The following is a 14676-nucleotide window of genomic DNA, read 5'->3' on the forward strand; positions in this document are numbered from 1 at the left end:
TATAGGCAATGACTTGGCCTGCTCAGCCATCTGTGGCAATGAATTGCACAGATTGACCATCCTCTGGCTAAATTTTTCTTCATTTCTATCCTAAATGGACATCCCTCAATTCTGACACTGTGTCCTCTGGTCCTAGACTCTTCCAATAAAGTGTAGCCTCCTGGTAAGCCTCAGACTCGCTCAGCTCGCTTTCATCTAGGGGGAGCAGCCTTCATCCCCAACAAACTGGGTTATCAAGTTTGTGTGGATGCCGTGTGATGTACCCCACACCACCAATTAACAGACAGTACACAATGTATGATTTATAGATTACACTTTATAGATCTTACTGGAACTATGTAATTAATAGAGATACAATATCAGAGGAAAGTAAAAGGTGCCAAACTTATCAGAGTTCAACCACTTTGTGCTCAGCCGTTGGAGCTCAATTAATGGAGTCTTCTTTCCACCATTCGATCTCCTCCGACCTCCTCAACCCGCCGCCTGGGACCAACCACGGTAGTCGACCAGAGCGCGTCCAGCATGTCTTTCCTTTTCGGTTCTCCTCCCGAGAAGCCCTGGGCCTCGGACTCCCTCTTGGGTCCCATCTTCGCACAGCTTACAGCATCTCTCCCATCGCGTCTCCTCTCTCTGTCACCATCGCGCCTTCTCCCCAAAGCCCGCAAAAACAATAGCTTACAGACACACAAGAAAGAATAACATCTATCCCAATTGGTTAGCAAATGAATACAATTCCCATTATCAGTAATTATAATCCAAACAAGCTGCTACCGTTAACTCAGCAGTTAACATTACAGAGAAGCCATTTTATTATAACATAATAAAGAAACCATTTTATTAGCGTTAGCAAATAATGTGAAAGAAGAAACCCCTTACAAGAGGAAGCATCCTGTCCTCATCCTCTTTATCCAGACCTTTCAATATTCGATAGGTTGCAATTTGACTCCCCTCATTCTTCGAAACTCCAGTGAGTACAGGCACAGAGCTATCAATCGCTCCTCATATGTTCAACCTTTCATTTCTAGGATCATTCTCATGAGCCTCCTGGACCATCTCTAATGCCAACTCATGTTTTCTTAGATAAGGGGCCCAAACCTGCAGTCTGACCATTGCCTGATAAAGCCTTGGCATTACATCCTTGCTTTTGTATTCTAATCCTCTCAAAATCAATGCTAACATTGCATTTGCCTTCCTTACCAACGACTCAACCTGCAAGTTAACCTTTAGGGAATCCTGCATGAGTCCCTTTGCATCTGAGTTTTGAATTTTCTTCCCAATTAAAATTTAGTCTATACTTATATTCCTTGTACCTAAGTGCATGACCATATACTTCTCAACATTATATCCCATCTGCCGCTTCTTTGCCCATTCCCCCAATCTATCCAAGTCCTTCTGTGGACACCCTGCTTCTTCAACACTACCTGCCCCTCCACATGACCACAAAGCCATCAGTTCTTTTACCCAAATCGTTGACATACAATGTGAAAAGAAGTGGTCCGAAGACTGACCACTGAGGCACACCACTAGTCACTGACAGCCAACCAGAAAAGGCCCCCTTTATTCCCAGTCTTTGCTTCTTGCTGGTCTGCCAATCTTCTGTCCAAGCTAGTATCTTTCCTGTAATATCATGGGCTCGTAGCTTGTTAGGCAGCCTCATATGTAGCCCCTTGTCAAAGGCCTTCTGAAAATCCAACTAAACAATATCCACTGACTCTCATGTCTGTTATTTCCTCAAAGAATTCCAAAAGCCTTGTCAGGCAAGATTCTCCCTTTAGAAAACCATGCTAGGCCCATTTTATTGTGTGCCTCTAAGTACCCTGAAGCCTCATCCTTAATAATAGACTCCAACATCTTTTCAATCACTGAAGTCGGGCTACCTGGCCAATAATTCCCTTTCTTCTGCCCCCGTTCCTTCATAAAGAGTGGAGTGACATTTGCAATTTTCCAGTCCTCAGGAACCATTACAGAATCTAGTGATTCTTGAAAGATCACTACTAATGCCTCCACAGTTTCTTCAGCCACTTCTTTCAGGTGTAACACACACAAAATGCTGGAGGAACTCAGCAGGCCAGGCAGCAACAATGAAAAGAGTAAACAATTCTGCTGAAGGGTCTCGGCCCAAAACGTCAACTGCACTCTTTTCCATAGATGTTGCCTAGCCTACTGAGTTCCTCCAGCATTTTGGGTGTGTTGCTTGGTTTTCCAGCATCTGCAGATTTTCTCTTTCAAATGTAGCTGTTTTGATGTCCGCCAACAGTTATATCAGTTTCCTTCCTCTACATAGAACCTTTCCCATTTGAGTGGTGACACATTGACTGAGAAAACTGCCTCAAAATCACTAAAATAAAGCACTGTCCTTTCTCATGAAAAGCTTCTCTTACCTTTATCAGCACTTTTTTTTGCATAAAAAATATCCCACTGGAATAAGATGTGCAATTCTTTATTTGGTACTTTTAAATATAATAATTTGATTGTATATGGTATACAATCTGACTGTTCACTTGCTGTTAATGAGTCTAAACCAGAATGCTCCTATCACCTTACCATTGACAGTTTATGCTTTTGAACTGTGGTATGGTCCAAATTCCAGAAAAAATTTAAGGCACTTAGATCCTTAAAAATGTCATCCAGGCACAAATTCCAACATAAGCTTAAGGAGTAGCATCTTATTTTTCATCTGGATACATTAAAGCCTGAAGGATTCAACATTGAATTCTCCAACCGTAAGACATAGGAGTGGAATTAAGCCCATCAAGTCTGCTCTGCAATTCAATCATGGCTGATTTAATTTCCCTCTCAACCCCATTGTTCTGCCTTCTCCCCATGACCTTTGACACCCTTACTAATCAAGAAACAATCAACCTACACTTTAAATATACCTTGTGACTTGGTCTCTATGCTGCCTGTGGCAATAAATTCCATATACCACCCTTTAGCTAAAGAAATTTCTCCTCATCACTGTCCAAAAGGGACATCCCTCTGTTTTGAATCTCTGACCCCTCCACAGTAGGAAACATTCTCTCGATGTCCATTCTGTCAAGGTCTTTTAATATTCAATAGGTTTCAATGAGATTGCCCCTCATTCTTCTAAACCAGCATGTATAAATCTAATACATCAAATACTCCTCATATGTTAGCCCTTTCCTTCCCAGGATTATTTTTATAAACCTCATCTCGACCCTCTTCAATGCCAGCACATCCTTTTAGATATAGCACCCAAAACCATATGCAGTGCTCCAAAAGTGGTCCAACCAGCACCTTATAAAGCCTCAGTATTGCAGGCTTACATTTACTGTATATTCTAGTCCTCTAGAAGTGAATCCTGACATTGCACTTGCCTTCCTTACTACTTTCTCAATTTGCATGTTAACCTTTTATGAATCAGCAAAGACGCATACATCAAAGATGCGGACTGAAAAGCTTGAGCATGTAGATATTAAGAAAGAGGATGTGCAGGAGCTTTTGAAAGCATTGAGTTGGATAAGTCACCGGGACCAGACAAGATGTACCCCAGGCTACTGTGGGAGGCGAGGGAGGAGATTGCTGAACCTCTGGCGATGATCTTTGTATCATCAATGGGGACGGGAGTGGTTCCAGAGAATTGGAGGGTTGCGGATGTTGTTCTATTATTCAAGAAAGGGAGCAGAGATAGCCCAGGAAATTATATGCCAGTGAGTCTTACTTCAGTGGTTGGTAAGTTGATGGAAAAGATCCTGAGAGGCAAGTTTTATGAACAATTGGAGAGCCATAATATAATTAGGAATAGTCAGCATGGCTTTGTCAAAGGCAGGTCACGCCTTACGAGCCTGATTAAATTTTTTGAGGATGTGACTAAACACGTTGATGAAGGTAGAGTAGTAGATGTAGTGTATTTGGATTTCAGCAAGGCATTTGACAAGGTACAAGCAAGGCTTATTGCAAAAGTAAGGAGGCATGGGTCCAAGGGGAAATTGCTTTGTGGATCCAGAACTGGCTTGCCCACAGAAGGCAAAGAGTGGTTGTAAACAGGTCATATTCTGCATGGAGGTTGGTCACCAGTGGTGTGCCTCAGGGATCTGTTCTGGGACCCCTTCTCTTTATGATTTTTGTAAATGACCTGGATGAAGAAATAGAGGGATGGGTTAGAAAATTTGCTGATGACACAAAGGTTGGAGGTGTTGTGGATAGTGTGGAGGGCTGTCAGAGGTTACAGCGGGACATTGATAGGATGCAAAAATGGGCTGAGAAGTGGCAGATGGAATTCAATGCAGATAAGTGTGAGGTGGTTCATTTTGGTAGGTCAAATATGATGACAGAATATAGCATTAATGCTAAGACTCTTGGCAGTGTGGAGGTTCAGAGGGATCTTGAGGTCCGAGTCTATAGGACACTCAAAGCTGCTGTGCAGGTTGACTCTGTTGTTAAGAAAGCATACTGTGCATTGGCTTTCATCAATCGTGGGATTGAGTTTAGGAGCCGAGAGGTGATGTTGCAGCTATATAGGACCCTGGTCAGACCCCACTTGGAGGACTGTGCTCAGTTCTGGTCGCCTCACTATGGGAAGGATGTGGAAACCATAGAAAGGGTGCAGAGGAGATTTATGAGGATGTTGCCTGGATTGGGGAACATGCCTTATGAGAATAGGTTGAGTGAACTCGGCCTTTTTTCCTTGAAGCGACAGAGGATGAGATGTATAAGATAGAGGTGTATAAGATGATGAGATACATTGATTGTGTGGCTAGTCAGAGGCTTTTTCCCAGGGTTGAAATGGCTAACATGAGCGGGCACAGTTTTAAGGTGCTTGGAAGTAGGTACAGAGATGTCAGGGGTAAATTTTTTATGCAGAAAGTGGTGAGTGTGTGGAATGGGCTGCCAGTGACAGTGGTGGAGGAGAATACAATAGGGTCTTTTAAGGGACTTCTGTACGGGTATTTGGAGCTCAGAAAAATAGACGGGTATGGGTAACCCTAGGTAATTTCTCAGGTAAGGGCATGTTCGGCACAGCTTTGTGGGCTGAGTGGCCTGTATTGTGCTGTAGGTTGTCTATATTTCTATATTTCTTATGTCAGTTTTATCAATTAATAGCTCAACATGCAATACTATCATCCCCTGAAAACTAATCAATAAGCTTCAAGGTCTAGGCCTCAATATCTTCTTGTGCAATTGGATCCTCTATTTCCTCACTTGCAGACTCCAGTCAGTTTGATTTGGCAAAAACATCTCCTCCATGGCCTCCATCAGTACAGGTGATCACAAGGCTGTGTACTTAGCCCCCTGTTCTAGTCACTTTACACTTCTGACTATGTGGCTAAGCACAGCTCCAATGCCATATTCAAGTTTGATGATGACATCACTGACGTAAGCAGAATCAAAGGTGGTGATGATCAGCATATAAGAGGGAGATTGAAAATTTTGCTGAGTGGTGCCACAACAACATCTTCTTCATCAAGACCAGTGAGCTGATTGTTGACTTCAGGAGGAGGAAACCAGAGGTCCATAAGCCAATCCTCTTCAGGAGATCAGAGGAGGAGAGGGTCAACAACTTTAAATTCCTCTGTGTTACCATTTTGGAGGACCTGTCCTGGACCCAACATATAAGTGCAATTATGAAGAAAGCACAGTAGTACTTCCACTTCCTTAGGAGTTTGCAAAGTTTTGGTATGAAATCTAAAACTTTGACAGACTTCTATAGATGTGTGGTGCAGAATATATTGACTGGTAGCATTTATAGCCTGGTATGGAAACACCAGTGCCCTTGAACAGAAAATCTATGGATATGGCCCATTCTATCATGGTTGAAGCCCTCTCCACATCTACACAGAACATTGTCTCAGGAAAGCAGTATCCATTATCAGGGACCCCTACAACCCAGGTCATACCTCTCTTCACTGCTGCCAGCAGGAAGAAGGTACAGGAGACTCAGGGCCCACACTACCAGATTCCATGTCGTCGTTACCCCTCAACCATCAGGCCCTTGAACTAAAGTGGATAACTTCACTCAACTTCAATCGCCCCATCACTGGAATGTTCCCACAACCCATGGATTCACTTTCAAGGGCTCTTCATCTCATGCTCTCGATATTTATTGCTTATTTACTTATTATTGCGTTTTTTTTTGTGTTTGCACAGCATGTTGCCTTTTGCACACTGGTTGAGTGCCCAAGTTGGTGTGGTTTTTCATTGATTCTATTATGTTTATTATTCTGTTATGAATTTATTGAGTAGGCCCGCAAGAAAATGAATCTCAGGGTTTTATATGGTGACATATATGTACTTTGATAATAAATTTACTTCCAAGATTTTTGAACTTTGAATCTTGCATTAGGATGCCCAAGTGCCTCTGATTCCTGAATATGCTTTCCCCGGGTCCCTTTCTCCTTCCCTTTGTCCTATTGTCTATTCTCCTCTCATTTCAGATTCCTTCTTCTCCATCCCTTGACCTTTCCCACCCACCTGTCTTCATCTATCACCTTCCATCTAGTCTCTTTCCCCTCCCCCCGCCTTTTAATTCAGGCATCTCCCCTTTTCCCTCTTAGTGCTGAAGAAGGGTCTCGGCCCGAAATGTCGACTGTTTGCTGTTTTCCATATATTCTGCCTGACTTGCTGAGTTCCTCCAGCATTTTGTGTGTGTTGCTTTGGATTTCCAACATCTGCACATTTTCCTGTTTCTGAATATGCTTATGTAATGGAATGTTGTGTCAACCAATGAAGATTGTGAGATGTAGAGAGCTGGGTGGGAAGAGATTTCTGAAGGAAGTTTGGTAAATGTACTTTCTTTATAATTTTATGCTCGTGAATGATCTGTCATTTCTGGGCTACCAATAACTGTGTATTGGTAGTATTTAAAAAGGCATTCGCTCAACTCGAGATTCTTTTAATCAGAGTATCCCAGCATTCCTGTTTGGTTGAAACCCAAATCATACTGACTCTAGATGTGTATTGTTTCTGAAAGGTGGCCTTCTCACTGCTGAGTCGTGTGGCTGTTAGCGGAGGTAGCTAACAAGCCAAATTGGTGTACAAGCCCTGGTGAGAGGGCTACACTTCCTTTTTAGAAAACAGTCTTTGCCTTTATTCCTTCTATAAAACTGCATGACCATACACTTCCCTGCACTGTGTTCCATCTGCCACTTCTTCACCTATTGTCGTAATCTTTCCAAGTCCTTCTGCAGAATCACTACACTATCTACCCCTCTACCTATCCTTCGATTAACTCCAGATAACTTATTCGTACCTCCTTTTTGTATCACAACTAGTCATTTGTGCTTGCTGTTCCTTTACCCCCTCCCTTTTCTTTCTCCCTTGTTTTTGTTTGTATATTCTGGCCTACTCAGTACGTCTCAGAACACTACCCAGATTTTGTATTAGTTCCATGTTCAGAGGCAAAAGAGCTTAACTGCTATTCAGTGGCTACATCATTTCAACTTATTACATGTATTGCCTATTTTTCCATCCATTGCCCTCCCACTCCTTCCTTCAGATGTAGTTTCTCTCTTTCATAGTTTTGAGGAGAATCTTCAACCGGAAACTGTTTCTCTATCTGCGGATGCTATCCGTTCTGCTAAATTTTTCAGCATAGTGTCATAGAGCAATACAATATGGTTACAGACCCTTTGAGCACAAGACCATGGGAACCCAGTGCTCATCCTGCTAGTCCCAGTTTTCTGTGTTTGGACCATATCTTTCTAAACCCTGCCCTCTATGTACTTATTCAAGTGCTTCTTAAGTTATACTATAGTTCCTCACTCAACCATTTAAATAGCTCATTCCATACTCTGACAATCTCTGCTTGAAAACATTTCTCCTGAGGCCCTTTAAATCTTTCCCCTCTACCATAAATCTATGCCCCTGTGGTTTTGAACTCCTCTTCCTTGGGGAAAGCCTGTTGCAATCCATATTATCTAGGCTTCTCATCATTTTAAATATTTCTATAACATTGCCGCTCATTCTCCTACTTTCCAAGGAGTAAAGATCCAGCTGGACTACCTCGCCCTATAACTCAGGCCTATAACTAGAGAGTTCTTTTCTGTACTCTTTCCTGTTTAAGCACAACTTTCCTATAACAGCCTGGCCAAAGCTGTACACACTACACCGAGTGTAGTTCACCAACAAATTGTACAATGCAACATAATGTCCCAACTCCTATACTGTTGAAGGCCAGCGTGCTAAATAGATTTTTCACCACCTTATCTGCCTGTAATGCTACTTTGAACAAGCTGAATTTGTATTCCTAGGTCCCTCTTTCAACACACACAAATGCTGGAGGAACTCAGCAGGACCTGATGAAAGCTGAAAACATCAACTGCTCATTTCTCTCCACTGATGTTGCCTGACATATTGAATTTATCCAATATTTTGTGTGTGTTGCTCTAGATTTCCAGCATCTGCAGTCTCTCCTGAATATCAGTATCATCTCCATCACTCTTGTTGGATTATACATTTCCTGGATTACAGGATATTTGTTATTAATCCCAAAAAGGATTATGTTCTTTATCATGAGAATTCTGTTTTCCTTTAGATGCAGAAAGCCTTCCCCAGCCGGTTTCTCAGTCACCTTGTCCAGTACAGAATGAGAAGGAACAGGAAGAGCAAATTCCCAATAAGCCACAGACTCAAGAAGTCAGTGTCTCCCAGGAGTCAGAGGAGATAGCAACAGAAGTTGGTTCTATTAGCAGCAAAATACAACCAGAATCAAACGACAGCTCTAGCAAAGAATCTCCGAAAACAGAATTGTCGCAATGTACCCCAAAATCTTGTACAACTCCAGAGGTAAGCCCAAGTAAAATGAAGTGATAGGTTTAACTATTTCTCAAACCACCTTGTGGTTCACTACTATGACTGTATTCCCCTAGTTTGAAGACCAGTACTCTTGTCTTAAAAATGACTAGCCTGTTAACTGCTCGCATCTGTGGTAATCCTTTATCAAACCTCCTTAAACTTGTTCTTTACTGATAGGCTACATGAACACTGTTCAATTTTAAATGGTTCATTATTTATAATTGTAAGAATTGGAAGATCTTCCACAGACTTAATACATGCTAATAATTTTAACATATTCTCTGCCACTATGTCTGGTGGAACTAGACAGTGTGGACACTCAGTCATGTTTGATGTTGGATGGAAATTTTGAAGTGTCCTTTCAATCAGTTATTATCTTTCTAACTCAAGAATATCATCTGCTATTCCTTTAATGCATTAGCCATTGAAATATGTCATATGTATCACAATTCCAGTGTAATTTAATCACCCCCCCCATTTCTCATTCTTTGTTTCTGAAATAGCAGAGTATTTCTGAATAAATTTAAACAGAACTGTACCCCCAGAGAAATGCAGCTTTGATTTTCTTTACGGGCATTTAATTATTATAATAATTAAAGAGTAGTAAGTTAACTGCAGATAATGCCATTTGAATGTGTGGAGGTTGATGTAAACATATAGCAGTTTGTTAGTCATAAAAAGCTCACTTAAAATGACTAGACATAAGCTTAATTAATTATGCATGAGGACTCATTCTCCCAACTGCTAATGAGTATTATCTTTTGGAGGAGCCCAAAAAAACTAAAATTGTTTAGAGAAAATTTAAAAAAAGTCTTGAATCTTACCCAGAGGTCTGATTAATGGTTCAATGGCTCGATTTAATATCAGAGAATGTATACTGTACACAACCTGAAATTCTTACTCTTTGCAGACATCCACAAAACAGAGAGAACCCCCCCCCAAGAATGAAAGACAAAAATGTTAGAACCCCAAAGTCCCCCTCCCACTCCCATGTACCAGAAGCAGCAAAAGCATCCACCCTCTCCCTTTTGATTCAGCAAAGGCATCAGACCCACCATGGAAGCAATAGCAAGCCCCCAGAGAAAATGATTTGGTCCATCAAGAACTACTGCCCATCCAACGCTTCAACATCTCAACAAGCCCCCTCTGTCACTAACAAGGGAGAGTGAGATATCACTCCTGCCACAGTGAGAGGGGAGGCCAACAGCTCGCTGTTTCATTGTTACAATCTGCAGTGTCGCTTATTCGAGTTCCCCCAACTCAGAGCCAACAGACACTCGCCATCAAAAGAGAGAGAGAGATCACTTGAGTGCAGAGGCCTTGGACAGCTGCGCCCTCTGTCTCGATGTTTTGATCTGCCACGATTTCAGTCTGTGAAATCGGCAAGGAATCGGGTCATCCACAGGACTGCACCCTGAAGTCTTCCAAATGTCAAAGGTGTATTTTATTATCAAGGTCCGTATGCAGAATATAACTCGGAGATTCGTCTTCTCCAGATAGCCATAAAATACAGAACAAACATGGAAGTCATTGAAAGAAAAGACAGCAACCCACAACCCCCTGCACGATACAAGAAACAAAACTCGCAAACCCTCAATCCCTCCCTCGCACAAAAAGTAACATATCGTCCATGGGGGTGAAAACAAGGACAATAATATCAAACATCAAACCCCCAACTCACTCTCACACACAAAAAACTTAACAGATCACCCTGACGGAAAAACACCAACAAGAATATCAGACTCCAAATCCCCAGTTTTTATCCATTGCATAAAAACTAACAAATCACCCACCTGGAAAACGGCAAGAAAACTGAAAACAGAGAAAACTGAAGGAGACCATATAAACTACAGTCCACGCCAATAATCACATAAGTCTCAGAATTTCAAAAACATCCTCCGTCAGCATCAAAACTCAAACTCAGTCCTTCCATGGGGAACGACCATCAACCCAATGGCCTCCAACCACTAAGCCACTCCTGGAGATACCAAAGCGCAAGCCACTCGGTCAGTTCCAAAGATTGAGAACCCACCACCTGTGAAGAATGTAGTTTGAGTGCAGCTGTAGATCATGGACTCCAATAGGACCCCAGACACCTCAAAAAGGAAGAGAAGAGACATGAATAAGAGATCATTTGGAGATCATCGTGGAGATCCATAAGACATTCAATAATGGCATTATATGAAAGTTCAAATAAATTAGGTAAACTCAGATCATCAAACATACAACTAATTACTGAGACTAGGCTAGCTGCTGAATACGAGATACATCCCCACAAAGGATGTATCATATTTTAGCATTCATGAATGGTAGTTCCTGAACAATATCTGACTTCAGGTACTGTGTACTTAGGGGATTAGTGAGTTGATAAACAGTTAGTTTGTGAAACTGATTCTAAACAAGACCACAAGAAACTACTTGTGTCATAACTAACTCAGAACCGTAACCATAGTATATTAATTTTATTGAAAAAATGACTGACGTCTTAAGAACCTATACTAGGGTCTCGGCCTGAAACGTCGACTGCGCTTCTTCCTATAGATGCTGCCTGGCCTGCTGCGTTCACCAGCAACTTTGATGTATGTTGCTAGTCATTCTTTATGTTGGTCATTGTAAAGCTGCCCTTTTGTGATTGTTTGTTATTTATGAGTTACAGGTCGATACAGCCAGTGAAATGGAAGAGTTGGATATTGATAATATCTCCTCCATTCCAGAGCCTGAGAGCAGAGTGACTGCAAAATTGAAGGTTTTCATTGCTCGATACAGGTAAATTGCTGTAAATTTTGCTCCATTCTACTTATTGCAGTTTATCAGGCCCTGTAGAAGCAAATATTAAATCTATTGTACATGTCTGATCTGATCATATTACACTAATTTGAGAGTCTATCATCTATGTAATGTAACCTTGGTGAAAAGACATTTAAGACAAGCAAAAAGTGTATTGTTGCTCACCAAAGTGGAGCCAAATCATCCAGCCTACTACTTTTGTAACTGCCAGTATTTAACTTCTTTTATCATTATCAGAGAGGCTGGCTGGTTGCCAAGCTGACCACCTACCTACTGGTGATGAAACGGACCCATGTCAGCTGCTGGCAGGTAGAATCTCACAGTATTTGCGTGGTCAAGGAAACTGCCATTCAGTGATCCAACTCCAGCTAAGTAAGACTCTGTTCATTCTCAGGGTCTCCAACTCAGTCTGAAATTCACAGAGTGGCTTAGGTCGGTAGGTAGAGAGAGAAGGTGACATCTTCCATGTAATTGTTTTCCCAGAAAATACCAGCCAACATGGCAGAGGTACAATATTTAGGCAAGCAGCAAAATAACAACTGAGGATGGCTATAATTTTTAAACCATGTTTTCAAGTAGTTTTAAGTATTTTAAATTTCTTCCTCCCTAATGATTGATGTAGTAACCTTGCAATATTACTTGGCTGTGTCTTGGGTTGAGAGCTCGTATTGGACACTACTCATCCCCAAAAATAAATCACGACTGATCAGTGTCATCCAGGATCTCCATGTTTATCATCTTCAAATAAAAGAACTGAGATTATCAGCACAGATGAGGGTTGGTCATGTTTTCTAATAATGGAGTAATATTTTCTGAGTAAACTAAGGAAGTGTTTAATTTTTGACTCAAAGTTGTATTGTATGTATATCTCAGTGGACATCTATGAAAGGGAGTTATTGTACCCATATGTATTTTTCAGTGGTTAATTTGTTGGGGTGAAATTTACCTGTGGTATGAAACTAAATACTGTTTCATACAGAAGGCCCTAGTGGTACATTCATGTTCATGGAATTACTGAGTCATGTCTATTAGATTGACATAAATTTTTCTTGAATATTCCATCTCTCTTCCAGTTACAATCCCTTTGAAGGGCCCAATGAAAATCCAGAGGCAGAACTACCACTGACGGCAGGAGAGTATATCTACGTATATGGAGACATGGATGAAGATGGATTTTATGAAGGTGTGACAGGGACAAACGCTATGGAAGTGTATTTTTTCAGTGGTTGAGATGCCTTTTGTCAGTGTGAATGATTAGAATGATTGAAATTTGGCTATTGGAACTGAATTAAAAATCAAAATTCACTAAAATATACTCTGGGTTCATTTTCAGGAGAGCTAATGGATGGGAGACGGGGATTAGTACCTTCAAACTTCATTGAGCGTGTATCTGATGAGGACATGTTGACATTTCATCCTCCAGAAGTCAATGATTTGTCCCACAGTTCATTCCAGGAGGTCAGTTTCCACAGTGGTAGTGAGCAAAGCCTTCCAGTGCGGAAGAACAGCATTGAAAAGTCGGAGACATCCAGTCCCAATGAAGATCTCTCTCTGCACAGCTCACTGATAAAGACAGAGAACCATGTAAGCAATGGCTTTGATCTCAATGCAGAAGAAGTGGCTGAATATAATGAGGATGTGGTGCCTTACCCCAGGAAACTGAAATTGATTAAACAGCTTGCCAAAAGTATCATTGTCAGCTGGGAGTCCCCTCTTGTTCCAGGTGGCTGGGGTACAATATTCAGTTATAATATCTACGTGGATAAAGAATTGCGGATGAATGTAAAGTTTGGTGCACAGACCAAAGCTGTAATAGAGAGACTTGAACTTAATGCTAAAACTTACAGAATTTCTGTGCAGTGTGTAACAGACAAAGGAAGCTCAGATGAAATATACAGCAGCATGCTTGTGGGGAAAGATGTCTGTGTTGCCCCTATGCACTTGAAAGTCCATCGTATTACCGCAACCTCAGCGGACATTTCTTGGTTGCCAAGCAACAGTAATTACAGCCATGTGATTTCCCTCAATGAGGAGGAATACGAAGTGGTAAAGGCAGGGTGCTACTCATGCTCATTATTGAACTTGAGGCCGAACATGAAATACAAAGTGAAAGTGGAAGCCAGACCACACCAGATACCCTGGGAGCTGCCACCGAACCGAAGACAACTCAAATGTGTGTTTACACAGTTTACAACTTTGGCAGGAGGTCAGTAACATACAAGTTTGTGAATGTAAATATATATATTTTATTGTACATATGAGGGTGTTAATAATTTGAGTCAAAATGGAGGGGGGGTTGAATTTCAACTTACGTTTGGGGGGGGTTGAAGCTATTATTAAAAGATTTAGGATTTAGTGGATGTTTTGAAGTGGAATTCTAGAAGTTCTGAAGTGTCTGCAACAGAGAGAAATGTCGAACAATTAATTCCATTAGGGGAAAAAAACAAACGAATGAAGCTAATGAATGCTCTGGACTAGATAGCCTTCATCCTAGGATTCTAAGAGGGGTTGCTGCCGCAATATTGGATATATTTTTGGTATCTTTACAAATTCTCTGAATTCTGAAAAAGTTTCAGCAGATTGGAAAACAACAAATGTAGCAGAAGTACTGAGGCACGGATGGAGAGAGAAAATGGTACTGAGGCCATGGAACTTGTGAAAGATTGTCACTAAAGTGCTGAAATCCATTAAGGAAGCGATCAAGCACTTACAGCATTTTGTGTGTGTTACATGCAAAAGCATGATGTAATTAGGCTGAGTCACGATGATATTATGAAAAGGATGATTTGCTTAGCAGAATTATAATTCCTTCAGGGTGTAAAGAACAGATAAAGGAGACCCAGTTGATAGGCACTCAGTGGCCACTTTATTAGGTACACCTGCATGCCAGTACATTAATACAAATACCTTATCACCCAATCGTGTGGCAGCAACTTAATACATAATAGCAGACAGGCATGGTCAAAAGGAGCAATTGTTGTTCAGACCAAACATCAGAATGGGGAGGAAATGTGATCTAAGTGACTTTGGTCACAAAATGACTATTGGTGCCAGACTGACTGGGTGGAGTATCTCAGAAACTGCTGACATCCTGGGATTTTCACACACGCAGTCTTTAGAGTTTGCAACGAAAAG

At 41.3% G+C, this 14676-nt stretch overlaps 1 protein-coding gene across 5 annotated transcripts in view; it reads left to right on the plus strand.

Annotated features, from left to right (window-relative positions):
• Window positions 1-14676, plus strand: part of LOC134336674 (peripheral-type benzodiazepine receptor-associated protein 1) — a 321894-nt gene that overhangs the window by 248091 nt on the left and 59127 nt on the right. For all 5 annotated transcript variants that reach the window (XM_063031028.1, XM_063031030.1, XM_063031029.1 and 2 more), the window contains 4 exons: window positions 8495-8745; window positions 11411-11520; window positions 12615-12724; window positions 12875-13747. In XM_063031028.1, coding sequence (XP_062887098.1) covers window positions 8495-8745; window positions 11411-11520; window positions 12615-12724; window positions 12875-13747 — 1344 coding nt within the window. The remainder of the gene's footprint in view (window positions 1-8494; window positions 8746-11410; window positions 11521-12614; window positions 12725-12874; window positions 13748-14676) is intronic.

Source organism: Mobula hypostoma, chromosome 23 (assembly GCF_963921235.1).
Source record: "Mobula hypostoma chromosome 23, sMobHyp1.1, whole genome shotgun sequence".
Classification (NCBI taxonomy): Eukaryota; Metazoa; Chordata; class Chondrichthyes; order Myliobatiformes; family Myliobatidae; genus Mobula; species Mobula hypostoma.